Source organism: Aegilops tauschii, chromosome 4 (assembly GCF_002575655.3).
Source record: "Aegilops tauschii subsp. strangulata cultivar AL8/78 chromosome 4, Aet v6.0, whole genome shotgun sequence".
Classification (NCBI taxonomy): Eukaryota; Viridiplantae; Streptophyta; class Magnoliopsida; order Poales; family Poaceae; genus Aegilops; species Aegilops tauschii.
This window is the reverse complement of record NC_053038.3, coordinates 66,208,036-66,231,704: the sequence shown is the minus strand read 5'-3', so window position 1 is coordinate 66,231,704 and position 23,669 is coordinate 66,208,036. Positions and strand designations below refer to the sequence as shown.

Sequence of the window (23,669 nt, the reverse complement as noted above, 5' to 3'; positions counted from 1 at the left end):
TTGCCGATAAAGGGCGCCTTCCGATATCTATCTTAGGTAAGGCCCAACAAGCCCAGAAGCATCTCGACCCAAAAAGCCCGGCAGCAAACCGTCCACCACGATGCGCAGCCGCCTCCGCGACACTCTCCGTTCTCGTCGGTCCTTCCTCGAAGGCTCGGCCCCCACTGCGCCGGCGCTGCTGGCGGCTGGCCGGCGCTGCCGCAGAGCACCTCGGAGACGGCTTGCAAATCAGGACATCCATGCACAGCGCACGCCCTAATTCTATCATATCGTGCCCCAGGTACACCTCAAACCCGTCCCCCGTCCGGCCGTCCCCATGACATGCCGAGCGTGCTGTCCCGCTCCCCCGGCAAGGTGCCGGCAGCCGGGCCGCGGCACCCTTGTTCTCCCGGCGGCTTCCCACTTCGTCTCTGGGATTCGCTGCCACCAGTACCCAAAAAGCTCTCCTCGCCTCACCTTTGCCCACGCTGCCAAACACACCTTCAGGCTTGCTTCCACTGAGGCACGCCGCCTCAAGGTTCGTCCACCTTTCCTCCACTGGACTAGCGTGCGGACTCGGAAGATTTCTTCATGTTTCGGTAAGGATCCCTAGCGTTGCTTGGAATTGCTGCCTCTTCGGGTCCTTTCTTTGCTGTTACTAGTACAGTATAATCAAATCCAAACCTCTCTTCTTCCTCTCATTTAGTTACTGACCATAACACGATGCACTATTTTGATTTACATTTTTCTAATAAAATGTGTTGCCGCAGCCTACAAAGCAACTGGTTTGCACAACTCGCTAAACAATGACGCTATTCAGGATGAATTTGATTCTGAGAGATCGGCGTCTCCTTTCTCGGTTGCTGGATTTTTTAGCAGGATGTCATTCTGGTGGATAAATCCCTTGATGAAGAAGGGTTACAGAAAGCCTCTTGAAGAGAAAGACATACCTGCGTTGGATGTTGCAGATCAAGCAGGCACTCAGTACTCAATGTTTGTGGACAAAATCAATGCTAAGCAATCATCTCTTTTCTGGGTAATAGTGTCATGCTACAAAAGGGACATTCTGTTTTCTGGGTTCTTCGCATTGCTCAAGGTACTCACTCTATCTTCTGGTCCGTTGCTCGTAAAGGAATTTATTAATGTATCCTCAGGAAAAGAAGCTTTCAAGAATGAAGGTGTTGTGATAGCTCTTGGACTTCTTCTGTCTAAATGCTTGGAGTCATTAGCCCAAAGACAGTGGTATTTTCAAACACGGAGGGTGGGAATCCAAGTGAGGTCACTCTTGTCTGCTGCTATTTACCGAAAGCAACAGAAATTATCATGCTTTGCCAGTATAAAACATTCTTCTGGAGAGATAACGAACTATCTCATAGTAGATGCATACAGGGTCGGGGAGTTTCCTTTCTGGTTCCATCGGACATGGACTACTGGCCTCCAACTCGGCATTGCCTTGGCAGTACTATACGACGCAGTTGGTCCTGCAACAATAGCGTCTGTGCTTGTTATAATGCTTAGTGTTCTACTGAATGCCCCTCTGGCCAGGCAACAACAATATTTCCAGAAGAAACTCATGGAAGCTCAAGACATGAGGTTGAAAGCTATGTCCGAGTCTCTTGTGAACATGAAGGTCCTGAAGCTTTATGCATGGGAGGCCCACTTCAAGAGTGTTATCGAACATCTTAGGGAGTTGGAGCTAAAATGGTTGTCAGCATTCCAGCTAGGAAAAGCATATACTAGTGTTGTCTTCTGGGCATCACCTGCACTTGTTTCAGCGGCAACATTTATCGCATGCTATTTTCTGGGAGTCCCACTTAATCCTAGCAATGTATTCACCTTTGTAGCTGCACTGCGCCTTGTTCAGGACCCTATCAATCATATTCCAAACGTTATTGGCTCTGTAATTCAAGCAAGGGTTGCATTCTCTCGGATAAGCAGTTTTCTTGGTGAATCTGAGCTGCCAAAGGATCAAATTTCGATGGAGCATTGTGTGTGTAGTCAGTATCCTATAGTATTCAAATCTGGCTGTTTCTCATGGGACAGCTCAGGAAATTCAAATCTGAGGAATATTAGTTTGGAGGTGAAAGCAGGAACGAAGGTAGCAATCTGTGGCGAGGTTGGCTCAGGAAAATCCACTCTTTTGGGAGCTATTCTGGGAGAGGTCCCAAGGACAGAAGGAATGGTATATTTTTGCTGCTTTGTGTTTTAGTTACTTTGCTAACCAATAATCATCATAATGATGTATGTTATTCTGGAACCTCCCTTTCTACCATCAACTTATTATCCATTTAGAATTGTCACATGGTTAGCATGTAGTGTACTACTTACTCTACTGTGTTGCAGCTATGAGTCTAGCTCACAGTAAATGTGTTTGGGTTATACTAACAAAACTACCTTTTGTAATCTAAAGAGTAAGGTTATAACATTTTGTTCTGTCTATAGTATTAGATCAAATTATGGACATCAAAGTTTTGTCCTCGCAGGTTGTGGCTGCAACACACCGCTCCTTAGTGTCATTTTCCAATCCCTTGTTTAGAGCATGAGTGTGCCATGTTCAATGCTGCCACAAGAATCTTCGTCGGGGATTGGGACAATATTTACTATAGGAATTGATAGGTGGTTAAATGGCTTCTCTGTCGAGACAATTGCTCCACACCACTATGCCGCTATTCCTCGTGCTATCCGCAACAAACACACAGTTGCAGTGGCTCTCCAAAATCATCACTAGTGCACTGACAACTAAAGGCCGCTTGCTGTTGCTGTATTCATCCTACTTAATGTCAGGGAGGAAATTGAGGGCTGAAGCTTACAACCTGGTGCCCCTGACGTCTGTCGTGGTTCTCGGAATCCTCAGGTTCTTACTCCACCTGCTTTGCTTATCTCACATGCATCGCAGCCTCAGTGGCCTTGAAACCTTCCGAGTTGATCCGGCAAAGGGCCCCTTTATGCTGGAAATTTTTCGTTTGACTTGTGATTTGCAAACGCGTCTGGATGGCTGATCGCTTAGCCAGCTGTGGACTCTGTCATAACACCAACTGGCCACTGTGCAACGATCATGGAGAAATATTGATCACCTATTGGTGCGATGCAGTATTTCAGGCATCCGGTGGAGTAGTGTTTTTTTCTTGGGCTCATCTCCTAATCTCACACCCACCCCACAGCCAATGCTTCCCTAAAGATTGGTGGATCAACTCCTATGACACCCAACCAGCTTTTCGAGGCGATTAGAGCTGAGTGTCAACTCTAGCAAAGGGCTAGAGCTAAGGGATTGGTTGTTCCCTTCCCTTAGTTTGCCTACTAGTCGCTCTGTGGTCACTTTTTGTTTGCTTTTCTGGTTGTCAGCATGTCTTTCCTATTATAACTCTTGAACCTCTAGTACCGGATCTATAATTAGTTGGAATTGCTTTTTCATTAGAAATGTACATTATGCATAGTGCTTAGTTATAACAATAACTGTGTTATTAGTTTGGTTAGTGCAATTAACAAACAGTTGCACCACCCTCCTATTCCACTAAGTGGGAGAAGACAGGTTGGAGAAAAGTTAAATTTTTGTTGTTACTTACTGCTTATTTCATAGATATCTTCAATTAATATATTTTTAAAGTAATGTCTCTTAACATGTTTAGTAAACCTGTATATGATATATTGTAAGACAGCAAAACAGAGGTCCAAATTTGGATTTCCAAGGGATGAAACTTTCAATGTATATTAATAATTTGTGAGCGTGGACTGTTACACTTTTTTTCGAGTACTAATTTCATTGCTGAACATAATTGCAGAGTCATGTTTGTGGGAAAATTGCATATGTTCAGGATGCATGGATTCAAACAGGAACTTTGCAGGAGAACATACTTTTTGGGTCTAACATGGACAAGCGAAGATATGAAAACACTCTCCGGCGGTGTTCTTTGGTGTATGACCTTGAAAGCTTGCCTTTTGGTGACCGTACTCAAATTGGGGAAAGAGGAGTTAATCTTAGTGGAGGACAGAAGCAACGTGTCCAATTAGCTCGCGCATTGTATCATGATGCAGATATATATCTTTTGGATGATCCTTTCAGCTGCGTTGATGCACATACTGCTGCAAGTCTTTTAAATGTAGGGGTTATTCATTGGCATCTCAGTTTAGCTACATGAGTCTCCAATTTTTCTAAATTCTAGTGATCATTCTTTTGCAGGAATATGTGATGGGAGCTTTATCTGAAAAGACAGTTCTGTTAGTAACCCACCAAGTGGAGTTCCTACACGCATTTGATTCTGTTGTCGTAACTATTGACTCTTTATTCAACTATTGGCATTTTGAGAGGTTACATACATGTTTCATTGCCGAGATAGAGGCTCGAGCAGGCTTGTGGGATGCAATCATGTAAGGTTACCCCGCAAAAAAAAAGTAAGGTTTCCTAGCTTCCCCTTCAAGATCCTGCAGGGGTTGAGTGTCGGGCCCAACTGACATACAGGAATCAAGCTTTCTTCCTGATCCAGTCCTTGCTAATATGCATGTTAACCCTGGGTGATTGCTGCATATTATAGGTTATTTTTGTATATTAATTTTATATACTAATAAGGGTCAATCAAGTAAAATAAGTGATTATTAGTAAAAACTAAAGTATTTGCTAATATACCAGTTTTAGGATTCATGATGTGAGTCCAGGGAAGCACGGGGATCTCCTCTTATGCTTAACAAAGGGGGAGGCTAGGGGGCTTCATTACCACCTTGAATAAACAGAGTAGGCTTAGAAGTGTTTAATTGCAAGGATCAGATAATAGTGGGGTCTATAGGGCAATTTACATTTGGCATTTGGCTATAAGCATATATTCATCTCACGTTTCATGGCTATTTTTTTCTTTCTCCCTTTCATTATTGAGGTGGTACTACCGGTGTTCCTGGGTAGTAACAGATTTGAAGTGATTCCTACCACCTGTTCTATTATTAAGTTGGTTGCACTACAGAATTGCGACTTAAGTTAAATTCTGCATTAAATCATCATAAGGAAGCAACCATATGAAATTCATCACTGTATTGTGCTTTCTCAGCTATTGACAAGATACAGTTTGGTCATCCTTCGGTGCATGGGGAACTCCTACTATTTTGTTGACAGACAGTAAGTTGTCTTTTGGCAGTTAATGTCCCATGGACAGATCATGCATGCTAGTTCATACCAAGAACTGCTAGTGTCTTCCAAACAATCTCAGGACCTTGTGAAAGCACATGAAGTCAGTACAGACATTCCTAATGTTAAAAAAAGGGCTTATAATGTAGGCAAGCAGTTTGAAAGGGACGCCGGTGTTATTCACGGTATGGCAAAAGAATCCATCAAGTCATCAGCATCTGATCAACTAATTAAAACAGAGGAGAGAGAAATTGGCGACACTGGACTGAAGCCTTATTTAATGTATTTGGGCCAGAACAAGGGCTACATATATGCTAGTCTTGTTGCTATTACTAACATTATTTTTGCATCTGGGCAAATATTTCAGAACTCATGGCTTGCTGCTAATGTTCAAAATTCCTGTGTAAGCAAATTGAACCTTGTTCTGGTGTATACAGCCATTGGATTTGGTTCAATCATTTTCTTGCTATCTAGAGCTCTGTTAGTAGTTGATCCTGGTCTCTGGACATCAAGACCTCTATTTGCCCAACTACTTAGTGCCCTATTCTGTGCACCCATGTCTTTCTACCATTCCACTCCACTTGGAAGGATACTTAGCCGTGTAAGTACTAAGAACTGGTAGTACTATATGAATCTCGTTTATTTTAGTTTGACCCATGATAATTATAAATTAGGCAGCAAGTAATAACTCTATGATGCAGGTATCATCTGATTTAAGCATCATCGATCTTGATCTTCCATTTACAGTGTCCTTCAGTATTTGTGCCACACTAAATGCATATATCAATTTGAGTGTTTTGTGCTTCTTTACCTGGCAAATTTTGCTTGTTGCTGCACCTGTTATCATCATGGCTGTCAAATTGCAGGTAAGCTTGTATAATCCCATTTATGCATGATCTAGTCTCTATAGGCTCTTATTTACATGACCTGCTTTTACTGAAATATAACATTACAGAGATACTACTTAGCCTCCTCAAAGGAATTGATGAGGATCAATGGCACTACAAAATCTCTAGTGGCCAATCATCTTGGAGAATCGATTGCAGGAGCAGTTACAATAAGAGCCTTTAAGCAAGAAGATCGTTTTTTTGCTAAAAGTTTGGAGCTTATCGACAATAATGCAAGCCCATCTTTCCACTGCTTTGCTGCAACTGAATGGTTGACTCAACGTTTGGAGATAATGGGTGCTGCTATTCTTTCCTCGTCCGCACTTGTTATTACTCTTCTTCCTTCAGGAACTTATAGCCCTGGTGAGATGTGTGAAACTTTATTCAAGGGAATTTTTATGCAATGTTTTGTAACCATTGGTTAACTTGCTCTTTTGCCCTTAGTGCTAACCTGTGTTTTTGTAATGAATTTAGGTACAAGATGTTGAAGATTATATTGCATTGTTTTCCCTGTCAATAAATAAAAAATATATATTTCAAGTGGTTCCTTTTCTCAGAGGATTACCCTTCAGCGTATATCTCGCTAATCACCATCTCAAGCCAAACTGCCATCCCATAGCTGTTACATAGTACCATCTTTTTATCAGAAAAGGGGATAACCCTGGACTTACATAGTACTACCTCCGTCCTGAATTACTTGTCACAGAAATGGATGTACTTGTCACAGAAATGGATGTATCTAGAATTAAAATACATCTAGATACATCCATTTCAGCGACAAGTAATTCCGGACGGAGGGAGTACCATCTAGTTCTGGGTTTCTTTGATGATCTTTTGTTGCATGATTCATCTTTGATTCCAGTCATTTGTCTTGGTGTCTGGTGCTCCCAGCTCTTTTTCTAGCTTCACACATCTTGCTCCCTTGCTCTTCCATCCTCAAGAAGTCAAGAGGTTGCTTTGATTCCAAGTAATTTTGTTGAGACGAGGTCATAACATTAACCATCCATTTCACAGCATGGCAAATTTGGAAGAACCACAAAATGATTCTCTTGCTATTATCATGCACTATGTAGTTCTATATTCCTGTAATGTTTTTTCTTATAGAATTTGACATAGGCTAGTTTATCATTCTATAGAATTGCATTCCTTTTAGTAGTTGTTGAGCACATGAAATGAGAATTAGATTAAGATTAGCTCATAATTATTAATGTTGGCTTATACAATTCTGCAGGTGCTGTAGGGATGTTGCTCTCTTATGGTCTGTCACTTAATATGTTATTCCTGTTCTCTATACAAAATCAATGTTCTCTTGCAAATCAAATAATCTCTGTTGAAAGGTTGAGCCAATACATGGGTATTGTAAGTGAGGCACCATATATCATGAAACAGAATTAACCACCGGATGCATGGCCCTCTGTGGGTAAGATAGAACTTGAAGGTTTGGAGGTAGGTGATGAAAAATAAATTTCTTGTTTATCGTCCATAGACATGACCAGTATTAATTTCTCATGCATTGTACATAATGCAATTGATATTTGTGTTAGCAGATAAAATATAATCAAGATGCTTCTCCACTACTTCATGGAATTACTTGCACATTTCAAGGTGGCGATAAAATTGGGATAGTCGGTCGAACAGGAAGTGGCAAGACAAGTTTGATAAATGCAATTTTTCGTCTTGTTGAGCCTTCTGGAGGAAAGATAATCATTGATGACTACGACATCACAGAAATGGGGTTACATGACTTGCGATCTCGAATTGGTCTTATCCCTCAAGATCCTATACTCTTTTATGGTTCCATAAGATATAATTTGGATCCTCAAGGGCGTTTCTCGGATGAACAAATCTGGGAAGTAGGTTTCCATATGCTGTTACTATAATTTGATTATTTTCTATTTTCCCTGTTAAAATACTTTAGCATTCATTCCTCAATGTTTTTTCTATGATGAAACAAGAATAGTTAAGAGAAAAGAAGAACAAAAGCAGACGCTCTCACATGCATCCATGAGTTATAATAATCAATAAATGACCTCATTATCTTTGTAAATTTTATGTTTTCAGACTATACCCCAGATGGAATACTCCTTGGTGGTCAGTATATTACATTCCTCGTGAGTGTTTTTCAATCATAGTTAGATAACCAGATCTTTGCATCTCTGGTAGCAATCTAGTAAATCAGTTGGTAGTGTTTGAATATTGTGAACAATTTCTGGCATGGTAGCATTGAAGTGCTAGCACCTTGCAAGCCTTAGGTGGCAATACTGCTAAAGGAAATATTTGCGCTATTACACAATTTAGTACTAGTCCCCTCTTCCTAGTAAATAGCTTATTGAAAATTAAGGAAGCATTTCTGAATTAACCTTTGCCAGGTTCTAGGCAAATGTCAACTAATTGAAGCAGTTAAAGACAAGCAAGGATTGGATTCACATAGTAGGTCTTTTCAACCTCATTCTCTTTTACAGAACTTGCTGTAATTATGTCACATTTCTTTTACTTGCTTTGCCCAACAGTTGTGGAGGGAGGATCAAACTGGAGCATGGGCCAAAGGCAGTTACTTTGCTTGGCCCGTGCGCTATTGAGAAGAAACTGCATCTTGATCCTTGATGAGGCAACAGCATCCATCGATACTGCAACTGATGCTATTATTCAGAAGATAATCAGGACGGAATTCAAGGGGAGCACAGTTATCACAGTTGCACATCGGATGCCAACAGTGGTGGACTGCACCTGGGTACTTGTTATTAACAACGGTATGCATGCATCTAATCAGTCTTTATGGCTTTTCATGATTGTTTTCAAGTTCGCATGTGGTGTTAAATTACAAATATTGTTTGCTGCCAACTACCAAGAGACTCTTTCAGAAAATGACTGTGCAAGTGGTTCTTGCCCTCAACTCATTATTCGGTACGATCATGTTGCAGTGTGCTAGTATGGTTCCACCAGTCGTCATGAGTTGGACCCAACTCTTAAAACAACCAGCAGGTCTTATTTACACTAGATGACCCATTGCGCCAAAAGCCGAATGTAAGTCAGGTATTGTAAGAGTGTGCATTAAAATATGTAAACAAAAAATAAAACATATGAAAATAAGTACAGATTGATGACATATAGATTGTTGCTGATGCTACATGTTCATAAGATCCAAAATGAAAGTGTCGGCAGGTGCTTACAGTAATACTAAGTCAGGTAGCAAAGGATTCTTGTGTTCTGCTTAGATTGGATAGTTAATCATGCAGAGGCCTTTGGAGGTGCACTTCAATGCGAAAGCATATATTTCTGTCATCATGGCTGTTTGAAAAGCATAGTACACAGCAGTCTAAGCAGGAAATAACCGGTAGTTAAACGCACAGGATGGTCTCAGGTGATTACATAAGATCCAAAAGGATGATAAACATAGAAGTCTTGGTAGGCATCTATAACAATCAGGCGCAATCCCTTGGAAGTGCATTTGAAGGCGAAAGCATATGCTTGCCCTTTGTTCATGTGTGCCTGACGGAAGAAGTCGCTCCAGCCTCTAGTCTTGGTGGCCCTTTTGTCAACACCCTTGATAAAGCGGGCTGTGACAGCAGTAGTTCCATCTTCAGTAGTGATTGGCAGTTCACCATGGTCAGCATCCATGAGTTTGAATCTGTGTCTGCACCAAGAGTACCACAGAAACTTGTATGTTGAATGAAATGAACAAATAACCAAAACTGCACTGGCAGGAAGTGAATAGAACAGAATCATTAATGCAATCAACATATGGCGAAGAAAGGGGTTTTACTTTCATACCTCAAGAGTGTCTCGGGAGGCCGATGAACCAGAGATAGGAAGAAGCACATTCAGGTTCAACCTTTGAGCCCTCCGTAGCGTTGTCTAGGTGATGAGGGAGGCGACTGGACATCATCTCGACCCACACCATGCATTGTCTGATTCTAAAACAGACAAACAATAAGTTACGAAGAACTCCATGTGGCCAGCATGTAAAAATAATTCATTTATGCCTTTAAATCCTAGCAACATGTTGGTGAAACCATTCATAAATTTTAAGTATCATCATGCAGATATTTTGGAAAAGAAATACAAGAGACGTAAATTGCATGAACCAACATAAAAACAAAGTTACGAAGGCAGCTTATGATAGCTTATTTACATCGATCTTATAAAGCAACGCTAAACAAGCAATAAATAGCGGTGGCCCTTCACATAAATCACTGATAGAGAAAATGCATTACTACCGAAAAGATCTCACACCAGTCATATAGAATTCTGCACATTCCTTTCTGATATACCACCTCTGTTTCTAAATATAAGATGTTTTTACAGTTCAATTTAAACTGCAAAAATGTCTTATATTTAGGAACAAAGGGTGTACATATATACAAAAGCACTCAGGTTCAGACAATGAAATCAAGTGTGTGTTATCTATGGTGGTGTTTCAAACATATAGTCGGATGGTCCTTATGTTTTCTGAGCAGTGTAAATAGGCCATGTCAACACAATGAATAGTTCAGCAAGTCCACAAAATGAAAAGTCTCTGGTAGTAATTAAATGGTTTTAAGAACCATGATTTTGGCAGATTGAATTTACTGGCCATGTTTGCACTAAAAACTAAATATGTTAAAAGAACAATAGGAAAAAGAATATACTATATATCCACGTCTACCATTCTTTGTAATCCCCACAAAAATTAACATTCTCCTCTCCACCTTAGCATACGACGGCATGTCACAAATTTGAAGGGCAAAAGAACAATGTGAGAAGGCAGGGTAGAAACATTTGAAGCACCACTTGTGCCTACAGCCGTACCATTGGATTATAGCTAAGAACATGAACACCACATGTATGTCTTCGAAACACCACTTTCATTTTATCTATAACTTGCCGTAGGTTTATAACCCTACTGTCGAACTAAGAATCTCTTTGGATTGAATAAAATTCATATAACTTTATGTGGCCATTACATAATCTGGTTATGACCATACTGCAGCAATAGAAAAGCAAATTGAAAAAACAACATAAAGAATCAAAATCTTGTAACTTTGGGCATCCTCCCTAGTCCCCATGTCAGCAATCTGCTACTCTCCAAGAGGCAACTCAAATCTAAAAAGAACACGGGGGCATAAAGGAATCGTTTTCGCACCAATAAGAAAAGAAGCACAAAGTGATCGACACCACCTTGGGGAACAAATTTTACACTATTGCCTTCCATCGCCATGTTTGTAATAGCAATTAACATGAACATGACTAATACCTCATGCATTTGTATGTTCCCTAAATCAAAGAAGAAATAAAGCAGGAAGTACGTCAAGTCCGGACTGGTCAAGTCTCCGTTGACAACCGCTACATGGAAAGAATTTGACTCTGTTGTTAGTTAGTACGTACAACACACATTCTATTCATGCTAACAACATTTGCCATTAGACTGTTAAATCACACTTCATTTTCCTATTTTCTAAATTAGAATAGTGACTTCGTTATAGCAGGAAATAAACACGCGTGTAGCTAGCATAATTACCTCACAAAGCTATTAGGAAGGTAGTAGTAAAATCTTGAGCTGCTTGGTCCTTACTTTGTTTCCACTTGAGCATTCCCTCCCTGCCTCCCAAATCTTCACTGATGCCTGCAAAAAGTATGCACATGGGACTGCATTAAGATAGCCAAATGAACAAATAGTCTGACCAATAAAACAAAATTTGTATGGACAGTCCTCCATTTGCATTATAGTTCTCCATTCTCATCCAACCATGGCATGAACGATCAAGCGTCTCAAAGACGCTTTTTTTCTCTCCTGCCAAGCAAGAACACCAAGTGGACCGCATCAACATATCATCAATGAATCTACCGCTCTAGGAGTAAAACCACGAAACCTATGGGTTTAGCACCAAAACAGGAAATGTAGATAGTGCAAGCAAGATACATAATTATGCATAGGTCTCTTGTCTTGCATCAAACCAGCAGACATGCAAATAGAGGACTGCTAGCCTTTTCTTTAGAACACTCCACAATTATCATTATTTCAGTAGAATATTAAATATGCTATCTCTCTCATATGGAACAAATGCTAGAAAAATGAAACTTAGTACAAACAGTTCCATTAATCTTTCAGCTACAAAATCTAGAACAATACTATTCTATCCTTAAGAAATGTCCTAGCCTTAAGAAACTGGGAAAGTGACAATAGAAAACAGAAGTACAATTACGTGTAACAGCGGCAAGTGTGCTAGATGCAAAACTAACCACATCATGATTTCATTCTAAAACCAAACTACACAAGAATAAAATAAATAAATCAAACAGAAATGAACACCATGTATCCTATTCAGGGTGTAAACTAAAAGGAGATACACCTTGCGGGCATATATAGGGCACAAAGTGATGAGGAACACTAGATGAGAAGAAAGAAAACACATGCCAGATCTGTTTGGCTACTTCTAGATGCTTCCACTCTGGTGTAGTATTTCTTTCCTTTTCTTTTCTATCCTATCTACTGTTTTCTAGAGTCTTCTAGTTGTGAGTAGCTATGAGTAGAATGGTGAAACTTACATAATGTTTTCCAGAGTATTCCAGCTATAAGTAGAAGTATGTGAAGGCTTCCCAAAGCCCTATAAATAGAGGTCCTCGCCTCTACTTTGGAGGCAGACTATGTACCCCTACCTATAATAGAACTTGTTGTTCTTATCTAAGATCTTGGAGTAGATCTTGTGCCCTAGGAGTTCTGGATTGAACTCTTGCTGCCCTATCAACCTACATTCGCCTCTAGAGCGATATCTAGCGCAGCACGTTGAAGCTGTTCCTTCAACACTTGTGCTGTACACATTGTAGCAGCAAGGTGGAGTTGCTCCTCCACAAACTTTGTGCTGCTTCAGGTGGTATCAGAGCCTCGTTGACCCATACTAGTTCTTGCTGTCCTCTTCGAGAGTAAGTTGCAGCAAGCAATGGAGCAATTGGAGAAGAGGATGGATGCTGCTGAACAACAAATCAAAGAGCTGCGTGAAGATCTTAATAGGAGATTTGACCAGCTGGTTGAGATGATAAGAAAGGGTGTCCCCCCTGCTACCAATGAAGGAAATTCATCTAAAGAAGAGGAAGATGTTCATCAAGGAAGAAGGGGAGGTAATCTTGGAGCAAGACCGCCACGACAACATGTTGTTCAACGTGCTTCAAGAAGGCCAATTTATGTTGAGGCTTCTGAAGGTGAAGAATATGATGATGCCCTTGAAGAGCCAAATCTCTACGCATATCGGAGAGCACCCAACCCTACATATGCAAGAGATACATACAAGGTGAAAGCTGAGATCCCAAGTTTTAATGGAAATGTTGACATTGAAGGGTGCCTGGATTGGTTTTATGAAGTGGAGACTTTCTTTGAGGTCATGGAGGTTCCGGAAGATCGTAGAGTTCCTTTGGTCGCATACAAACTGAAAGGAGCCGGTGCATGGTGGCATCGCGTTCAAGAGGAGCGCAGGCTGAGAGGAGAACCTCGTGTTTTGGCGACAAATGAAAGGCCTCTTGAAAGGGAGATTTTTGCCCGCTGATTATGACCAGATCCTATTTATCCAATTTCAAAATTGTGCTCAAGGAAATAGGACTGTTTCAGATTACACGGAGGAGTTTCTAAGGCTACAAGTGAGGTGCAACCTTGCTGAAACTGAAGAGCAACAAGTTGCAAGGTACATCAATGGTCTCAATGATGCTATTCAAGATCGATTGATGATGCAACAAATCTGGTCCGTTGATCAAGCACAAGCTCTAGCCTTAAAGGCCGAGAGGTTTGTGAGGATGAGAAAGATAACTAAGGCTCCATATCCTCCATATCCTCATACCGAAGGCTCATCTAGGAGCCAACCTAATAGAGTGGAAGAAAAGACCACTCCACCAAAGACAAAACAGCCCATCCCGAAGCAAACTAGAGGCAAGGGTAAGGCAAATGAAGGTCCAAAGTGCTATAAATGTGGTAAAGAGGGACACATATCCAGCAGCTGCCCACTAAGGAAATTTGTTAACATGACTATCCATGATGGTGAAAGCGATGAGGAAGAATACGAATCTGAAGATGTAGAAGGACAAGAGGTTTGTCAAGAAGAAGGTGAAGAGGTGGTATGTGTGATCCAGCGTGTCCTATGTTCCACACCACAACTCGATGACACACAACGGAAGAAAATATTTGAGAGCAAATGCACGGTGAATGGCAAGGTATGCAAACTAGTGATTGATAGTTGCAGTTGCGAGAATCTTATCTCCCAGAAGTTGATGGACCATTTAAAGCTTGAAACCCATGATCATCCAAATCCCTACACTATTGGATGGATCAAGAAAGGAGTGAATATGAGGATCACCAAACAATGCAACCTGCCACTTTCTTTGGGTAAGCATTATCGCTCAAATGTGTTGTGTGATGTGGTTGACATGGATGCCAGCCATGTTCTTCTTGGGAGGCCTTGGCAATTTGATGTGGATACTACACACAAGGGCAAGGAAAATTCTTACTCTTTCATTTGGAACAAGAGAAGGATCATTATCTTACCAAACAAACCCGAAGGTAATACCTCTAAGGAGGAGGGGAAAACTATGTTAACTATCTCCCATACCTCTCATGAGTTTATGGAAGACTTGAAGGAGGCAGATTTGTGTGCTGTACTTGTTGTAAAGGGAGAAGAGCACCTGACTGTTGAAATTCCAGCAAAGGTACGTGGTTTATTGGCAGAATTTCAGAACATACTTGGGGAGCCACATGGCTTGCCACCGATGAGAGGAATTCAACATAGAATTGACTTAATTCCGGGAGCAAGTCTTCCTAATCTTCCACACTATCGAATGAGCCCAAAGGAGCATGGTATATTGAAGGAGAAAGTGGAGGAATTGTTGCAAAAGGGGCACATTCGAGAAAGTATTAGCCCATGTGCTGTACCAGCCCTGCTCGCGCCAAAGAAAGATGGATCTTGGCGCATGTGTACGGACAGTAGAGCCGTTAACAAGATCACCGTAAGGTATAGATTCCCTATTCCCCGTCTGGATGATATGTTGGATCAGCTTAGTGGAGCAAGAGTGTTCACAAAGCTAGATTTAAGAAGTGGATATCATCAAATCCATATAAGACCCGGGGATGAATGGAAGACCGCCTTCAAGACAAAGGAAGGGTTGTTTGAATGGCTAGTCATGCCATTTGGACTCTCAAATGCACCAAGTACCTTTATGCACTTAATGAATCAAGTCCTTAGACCCTTCTTATCCCACTTTGTTGTGGTCTATTTCGATGACATCTTGATCTATAGCAAGGATGAGGATGAACACTTTGATCACATTCAGAAGGTGCTAGAAGTACCAAGGGAAAATGAGCTCTACGTCAACTTGAAGAAATGTGTTTTCCTGCAAACACAACTTCTTTTCCTAGGATTCGTCATAACATAACATGTGACGGCATTCGTGTTGATGATTCTAAAGGTTGAAGCAATCCGAGAATGGCCAACTCCTAAGACCATTTCTGAGGTAAGAAGCTTTAATGACCTTGCAACTTTCTATAGGCGATTTGTTAAGAATTTCAGCACTATCATGGCACCAATTACCGAGTGTTTGAAGAAAGGAAAGTTCCAATGGGCAGAAGCAGCTGAAGCTAGCTTCAATGAGATTAAACAAAAGCTATCACAAGCTCCTGTCACTACCTGATTTCAACAAGACTTTTGAGTTGGAGTGTGATGCAAGTGGAGTAGGCATTGGAGCTGTCCTATCTCAAGAAAGGAAGCCCATTGCTTTCTTTAGTGAGAAGTTAAGTGAAGCTAGACAGAAATGGAGTACCTATCAGCAAGAATTATACGCCGTTTTCAGAGCGTTGAAAACTTGGGAAGTCTATTTGCTGCCTAAAGAGTTCATTGTTTATAGCGACCATCAATCCTTGAAGCATTTTAGAAATCAAAAGCATGTTGACCGCATGCTAGCAAGATGGGCAGCATATCTTGAGAGGTTTAACTATCTCATCGTGCATAAATCTGGAATAACTAACAGAGTGGCCGATGCTTTGAGTCGTCGTGCATGCCTCTTGACTTCTTTTGAAGCTGAACTTCCGGGCATGGGTCAAATAAAGGAGTTGTATGAGGGTGACGAAGACTTTGGCCATGTTTGGGTAAAGCACGCAAGGGGCCAACCATTAGGTGATGACTATTTGATGCAAGATGGATATCTCTTCAAAAATGATCGTTTGTGCATTCCAAGAAGTTCTCTACGTGACAAGCTGGTTAGAGAGCTCCATTCAAGTGATCTTAGTGGCCATGTTGGACGGGACAAGACTATCGCTAACCTGGAAGCTCGCTACTTTTGGCCACAACTAAAGAGAGATGCTGGAAAGTTCGTTCAACGGTGCCCCGTATGTCAGACCTGCAAAGGCCAAGTCTAGAACACAGGGTTATACATGCCTTTGCCTGTTCCTGTTGCTCCATGGGAGGACATTTCTATGGACTTCGTCTTGGGCTTGCCAAGAACAAGACGAGGAAGTGATGTTGTATTTGTGGTCGTGGATAGATTCTCTAAGATGACTCATTTCATCCCATGCCGCAAGACAACGGATGTTCATCATGTGGCAAACCTATTCTTTCGAGAAGTGGTCAGACTTCATGGAGTTCCAAGGTCCATTGTCTCAGACCGTGATAGCAAGTTTCTTGCTGCATTTTGGCTCACTTTGTGGAAGCAATTCAACACTGAATTGAAATTTTCTAGCACTGCTCATCCACAAACAGATGGACAAACGGAAGTGGTGAACAAGTATTTGGGTAATCTGATCCGTTGCATTTGTGGAGAAAGAAAGGGGCAATGGGATTTGGCTTTATCTCTTGCAGAGTTCTCCTACAATAACTCCAAGCATAGATCCACGGGAAGGAGCCCTTTTTCCATTGTCTACACTAAAGTTCCAACACATGTGGTGGACCTGGTGAAGCTGCTATCAAGGGGAAACTCAAAATCAGCATTGTCCTTTGCTGATAATTACACCGAGTTATTTGAAGAGATTCGCGGCGCTTTGGAAGCACAAAATCAGAAATATAAACAACTTGCTGATTGCAAAAAGAGGCCAAAATCATTCCAAGTCGGTGATAAGGTGATGGTCTACCTCCGAAAAGAGAGGCTGCCTTTACGTGTTAAAGGGAAACTTAGGTAGCGAAGGTATGGGCCCTTCTCTATCATGAGGAAGATAAATGATAATGCTTATGTGATAGATCTTCCAAGTGACATGGGTATCTCCAACACTTCCAATGTTGCGGACTTGACTCTCTACCATCCAGAAGAAGCGCTCTATGAAGATAACTCGAGGGCGAGTTCCAAACAACCAGGGGAGAATGATGAGGAACACTAGATGAGAAGAAAGAAAACACATGCCAGATCTGTTTGGCTACTTCTAGATGCTTCCACTCTAGTGTAGTATTTCTTTCCTTTTCTTTTCTATCCTATCTACTGTTTTCTAGAGTCTTCTTGTTGTGAGTAGCTATGAGTAGAATGGTGAAACTTACATAATGTTTTCTAGAGTATTCCAGCTATAAGTAGAAGTATGTGAAGGCTTCCCAAAGCCCTATAAATAGAGGTCCTCGCCTCTACTTTGGAGGCAGACTATGTACCCCTACCTATAATAGAACTTGTTGTTCTTATCTAAGATCTTGGAGTAGATCTTGTGCCCTAGGAGTTCTGGATTGAACTCTTGCTGCCCTATCAACCTACATTCGCCTCTAGAGCGATATCTAGCGCGGCACGTTGAAGCTGTTCCTTCAACACTTGTGCTGTACACATTGTAGCAGCAAGGTGGAGTTGCTCCTCCACAAACTTTGTGCTGCTTCACAAAGCAATCAATGATCTGAAAGCATCTTTGAGGAAGCACTCACTAAGAACCTCGACAGACGCTCACGAAGTCATGTGTACATCAGCTGTATCTACTTTTATCCGCCAAGATTCATATACATGACCAAGGATCGCTCAAATTTTTCACAATTATTGCAAGAGATGATCCAGCCCTTACATTCAAAATAGCTATATAAATGACCTTTTTTGCATTTTTGCACCTTGTCGAGCGCATACAATTTGTAACAAAAGAAATGCTTACGTACATGAAATGTTGAAATTCCCTGTATAGATGAATATAACCAAGGCAACAGTAAGTAGAAGCATGAGGTCAGTATTGCTTGCTGGCAGGAACAAACCTTATTGTGTTCCACAAGAGAGAATATTCACATTCCTCTGCTAGATTCCTCTTCTTCTCTTCTTTCTCAGCTCTGCACACATCCATTTTAGAAAGTCAATATATTAGCAATTTAAACAAGTGTGGCAGAGGAAATGCGAGGCAAAGGGAGGAGCACATAATTCCTAACATACATTCCAAATAATTTTGTAAATAATACCTTTGCCTTTTTATACTTTGCCGAGCAGCTATTGTCTTTTTACACTTTGCCAAGCAGGCAAAATCTATAACAAAAATAGTAGATGTGTGCGGTTAGACATGGGAGAAAACAACAATTGAGTATTTGTATAGCAGCATGGCCAGGCACAAGTTGAAAGAAACATAGGTAGATCATGTAGTGTATATGCCAAAAAACGATTGGCTAATTTACACATTGGCCGGATATAAATGCAGGTAAAAGGAATGAACAACAAATATCCTGCAGTGAGGGAGAAATAGCCAAAAATGAACCAATCCAAAAGAAAACATACACAAAAAGAATAATCACTGTTATACCCTATTAATTTGTCCATATACATGCATATAAAACAAACTGGGCAGAAATAAAAAATAGGCTATAGGCAGATATAAATGCAGGTAAAAGGAATGAACAACAAACATCCTGCAGTGAGGGAGAAATAGCAAAAAATGAACCGGTCCAAAAGAAAACATACACAGAAAGAACAATCACTGTTATACCCATTAGTTTCTCCATATACATGCATATAAAACAAACTGGGCAGAAATTAAAAATGGGCTATAGGCGTACATTTAGCCAGTGGAGTAGCTGTTCTATTTGCCTTCAAATTTGTAACATGTCCTCGTCCATCTCTCCAGTGTGGTGGCGCCCGTGCCTCTCCTGCTGAGAGTTGAGGAGCGGCGAAAGCCTGGGTTAGGAGCAGCTATGGCAAGAGCACAACGGGGCAACGTAAACGGGGAAGAAGAAGGTCGACGTACCTCTGCAAGGAGCGAAGGAGAGGGGTTGAGTAGCAGGCTGCACCCTTCTTGACGAAGAAAGAACGACGGGCGACCGACTGCGCTCCTCGCACGCGCCTCTGCACCTGCCGCTACTGGGTCGAGCAGGTTCAGCACGCCTCCCCACGGCCAACAATAATGGCCGGAGCAACCGCCGCCCTGCCGCATCCCTCCCTCCTCTCTGTTCCGTCTCCTCCCATGGCTCTCTCTCACTTCTCTCTCTCTCGCAGAGCACCACGAGAACCCGCGGCCGCCGCCGTGACCTCGTCGGATCCGCAGCCCCATGCTGCCTAGCGACCGGATCCGCGCCCGGATTCACCCAACCACCGGCCTCACTAACCTGCACCCGATCCAGATCCAGGCGCCGCCGACGGCCACCGGACAACGAAGAGAAGGAAGGCGAGGTGGAGGGGCCAGTAACCTGGTGGCACGGGAGAGAAGAGGAGAAGGATGAGCGGCGGCGGCCATGCGCTGGAGATCGAGGAGGAGAGAAACGAAGAGAAAGTGGAGTTGCGTGGGGCTCGAGGACGTGAGCGGATTGGTAGCTAGGTTTTACTGCTCGCATCCCAGTATCCCACCCGGCGTCCACACCACCAATCATGGACCAGGCCACCTCGCAAGCTCTCACCTCGTGCCACACCCACCCAAAGAGGCTAACAAGTGGGCCCAACGCTTCTGAAGAGGAAGAGACCCAGCTGGGTGCATAGAAGGAGGGTGAGGGTAGACCAGCGTCAATCCGCCCACTCGCCTGGCAGCCCCACCACACCGACGATCGGCCATATATTGTTTCTTTCACCCAAGGCACAGGCGACGCAAACACGCTACTTACACTGCCAAGCCGGACCCATGAGATGGTGGCCCACCCATCATTCACATGAGTAAGAAATGACTGCATGAAAAAAACAAACGGTGGGATCTCTACCAGCACGGTAAAAAATCTCCAGCGAAGCAGATCGAGTGAACGAGGTTGATTTCGCGAGGCAAATGCCCCAGGTTAGCGGGTAGGCTAGGAGCGTTTATATGGTCCGATTTGTAAGTTGCACATATAGTGTATAAACAACACACAGCAATAACTTTTGAGAGAAGTCCATATTATAACCCTGAACTTTTCGATTTGTCTAAGATTCAACGCCGAACTCTAAAACTGGTTAAGATTCAACCCTGAACTATCAAAACCGGCTAGTATTTAACCATTCTCTCCCTTGAATCTGGTTTTGACCCGTTGACCATCCAGTCAGCAGCCACATCAGCGTTTTGACTGTCCAGGCAAAAAATGAAATTTGATGCTATTTATAGTTCCTTTGAGCCAAAATGTCTGATCATTTCCGAGAATGATCAGTCTGTTATTCTATATTTTACAGAAGTTTTTTAATTTTTCTGGATACTTTCATTTGTTTGGATGAAATTTGACCAAAATTGGGGCTGAAAATGTAATTTCAGGGTATTTATAAATATTTGGCAAAAAAACTGAAAATTTCTCAGAATGATCGACATGCTATTATTGATTTTACAGAATTATTTCAAAAATTTCTGGATACTTTTATTTTTTGGCCAAAATTTGACCCAAAAAGGGGCTCAAAATGTAATTTCAGGTTAATTTTAAATAAATTTGGCAAAAAAACTATGAAACTTTCCCAGAATGATAGTATACCATTGTTGATTTTACAAATTATTTCAAATTTTCTGGATACTTTTATTTTTGGCTAAAATTTGACCAAAATAGGGGCTGAAAATGTTATTTTAGATTATTTTTAAATCTGTTTGGCAAAAAAAACTGACGTGGCTGCCTATTGGGCTGCTGACTGGACGGTCAATGGGTCAAAACCAGGCCTCCTCAGGGAAAACGAGATTCAGGGAAGAGAAGTGTTGAATCCTAGCCGGTTCTGATAGTTCAGAGTTCACTCCAATATCTTTGAAGTATTGCATATTCTTTCTGGAAAACACCGTAGTGTCAAGATGGCATTGGATACCATTGTTCCCAAAAGCTGCAGAATTTCTAGAAATTTATCAGCAAACTGATGTGTATATTAATTTTCGTAAATTACACTACGAATTTTGGGATCAGTTAATAAATTAGGGGTTTTATTCCCTATTTTTGTCAGAACCTTCATTATTTTCAGAAATCTCCATCTTATTTAAATATTTTCAAGTGTGCAACGTTACCATAATCTGGTGTGGCCTTGTGGGATAATGCAACGCATATACATTTGGAGCAATTACCTGTTTATGCTAAAACCTAACAACTTATTACAAGAATTTGAGAAGTAGTAATAACAAATATTAATAATTAAGACTCTTATCTGCTTTGATCAATCAAAAATTGCCTTGCCAGCTTGACTTCGTGGATGAACCAGTTGGTTCATAGAATTTAGTATGGAAGGAGAGCCGGCTGATATCTCTTAGTTAGAGATTGCACTGGTTGAAAACGTGCACCATGTAAGGGACTTGTAGCTATTCAGTTACTGCCCTTTACTATATAAAGCAATGATAGCTTGACCAAATTATCTAGCGGGCTTTTAGCCCCTTTCACATGGTATTGATATTCATAAAATTATTTGTGGCGTGCTTTAATCCTTTTTGTTTTGTTTTTGTGAAAATCATGCTTTGATCTGACGTCTAAGATATGTTGGGGGCTAAGATGTGATAGGAAATTTTGAAATATATATTCCCCACCTTTCTCAATCACCTTAAGCTTTGGGTAAAACTGCTGGTGTAAGCAATTCAATAAAAGTTAATGTGAAAGTGCCATTATGGCCATTAGGAGTAGCAGACCAGAAGTACACACAAACAGTCAAATGAATGTGGCCCGCATGAATGGTTTCCGAGAACTTCAGAAATTAATCCTGTTCTATTTTATCACATCTGCTGTTATATAAACTCTACCTTAGCAAAATTATTGTATTTTAGAATTCTAGTTCTCTTTCCTCAAAGTCTATTAACACCCCAAATTTGCCAAATAGGCACTGAAGTACTTTTGCCAGGTATCTGTACTAAGATTCCCATTTATAAATAAAAAATCTGTACTAAGATTCCGTTAGCTGGGAAGGGATAATCATGGCCCTGCCTATGCAAACTTCTTAATGTCATGTCAACCTCCCACCCTCCTGTAACCGTAACACAAAACAAAACTCCTATGGCAGAGAGTATAACATGCTGAAATGTTGTTTCCCTAGATGTTTACGACTTTGCATAACTGGTCCTTGCACTTCTTTTACTATTTTCTAGTATCATTTCTCAGGGGTCATTGAGTATTTTGTTGTAGGCTAACAGTTATGTTTTTTGCAGGCAAAATGGTAGAATACAATCGACCTAACACACTGATGGAGATGGAATGATCTTTTTTTAAGGAGCTTCTGAACGAGTACCGGCTGCAAGCATCGAAAGGAGGCTTGTAGAAAAATGTTATGACTATCCTGAAACACATGATCTAAGGTTAAAAATTCTAATTATTATGATTGCCCTGAATAGATATTTGTTATCCTGTGAAAAATATTATGTGCTTTAATAAACAGTTTTCTTCCTTTATTATCATAGACGAGATACGACATAATCGGGTGGATTTTCCTTTTGAAGCATCAAGGATATAGAGCATGTTTGGCTGCAACCCTGGAGCAGAGTCGCCTTGCGTTAGACCTGCCTGGAATGTGCCAGGACGCTATTTGGTTGGAGGCTTGGCTGTTTGGTTCGCGTCCTGTTGCCTTCACGCCTGACCTGAAGCCTGCTGGTATACTGCCTGGAGGTTGTTCGGTTTGACTCTCGGGAAAATATCAGGTGATACCGGTCCTTACATGATACCATGATGCCAACCTGCAAAATTTGAATTTAAACATGTCAAAAAATTCTTAAAAAAATCATGGATATTCACAAAAAATATCATGGATGTTCACTAAAAAAAGTTATGGACAATCGCTAAAAAATTCAGATCAAAATTTGAAATAGAGAAGGAGAAACAAAAATGAAAAACCATCATGATTAGTGTCAAAACAAGACAAAAGCAAGAATGACACTATTCACATCTGAATTTGTCTTTTTGTTTCTCTTTGTGTATTTTGAATTTTGATCTGAATTTTTTAGGGGTTGTCGACATATGTATTGTGAACATCCATGATTTTTTTTCAGAATTTTTTGGGATGTTTAATTTGAGTTTTGCAAGTTGGTATCATGATATCATTTAAGGAATGGTATCACCTGATACTTTTGAGTCTAGAGGAATAGAAGCTAGCCTATCAACATCTTGATTAGCCTGCACATGACCCAGGCACCCCGATTAGCCTGGCCCAGGCGCTAGGAATCGGTCAAACAGGCTCGCCTGGAGTAGCCTGGCGATAAATACTGATAGTACCTTATCCGGATTTATTAGTTCCCGTCGTATTTTGGATCAAAGTTTGATCATATATTTGACTAGTAAAATGTTAATGCATGTAATTAAAATTATATTATTGGATTCATATTTGGATGTACTCCTGTCTCATAATATAATAGTGCTTTTGACACTACACTAGTGTAAAACGCTCTTATATTATGGGACAGAGGGTGTAGTTTTCAA

The 23,669-nt window shown here is 41.1% G+C and overlaps 2 protein-coding genes across 6 annotated transcripts; one reads left to right on the top strand and one right to left on the bottom strand.

Moving 5' to 3' along the window:
* Positions 1–70: 70 nt before the first annotated feature.
* LOC109757750 (ABC transporter C family member 10) lies at positions 71–23,669 on the top strand. The gene is given in 12 exon segments (XM_040386648.2): positions 71–578; positions 750–2,161; positions 3,759–4,076; positions 4,157–4,243; positions 5,100–5,690; positions 5,791–5,955; positions 6,045–6,339; positions 7,208–7,422; positions 7,524–7,829; positions 8,346–8,406; positions 8,487–8,726; positions 22,409–23,669. Coding segments are annotated over 12 exon segments (4,002 nt in total). The 5' UTR covers positions 71–316; the 3' UTR covers positions 22,459–23,669.
* Positions 9,226–19,739, bottom strand: LOC109757752 (uncharacterized). Of its 5 annotated transcripts, none has more exons than XR_012181359.1 (7): positions 19,106–19,731; positions 18,918–19,010; positions 18,330–18,393; positions 18,132–18,203; positions 11,528–11,746; positions 9,748–9,890; positions 9,226–9,610 (listed from the first exon to the last, which is right to left on the bottom strand). XR_012181359.1 is itself a non-coding variant. In XM_040386646.1 (7 exons), exons 1-5 carry the CDS (start codon positions 19,722–19,724, stop codon positions 11,569–11,571), a joined length of 858 nt encoding a protein of 285 aa, XP_040242580.1. In that variant the 5' UTR covers positions 19,725–19,739; the 3' UTR covers positions 9,226–9,610; positions 9,748–9,890; positions 11,474–11,568. The 5 variants fall into 5 exon arrangements, 2 of the variants coding, with proteins under 2 accessions (XP_040242580.1, XP_040242581.1); XR_012181358.1 differs by having other exon boundaries at positions 11,474–11,746; positions 18,918–19,007; positions 19,106–19,720; XR_012181357.1 differs by having other exon boundaries at positions 11,474–11,746; positions 19,106–19,717.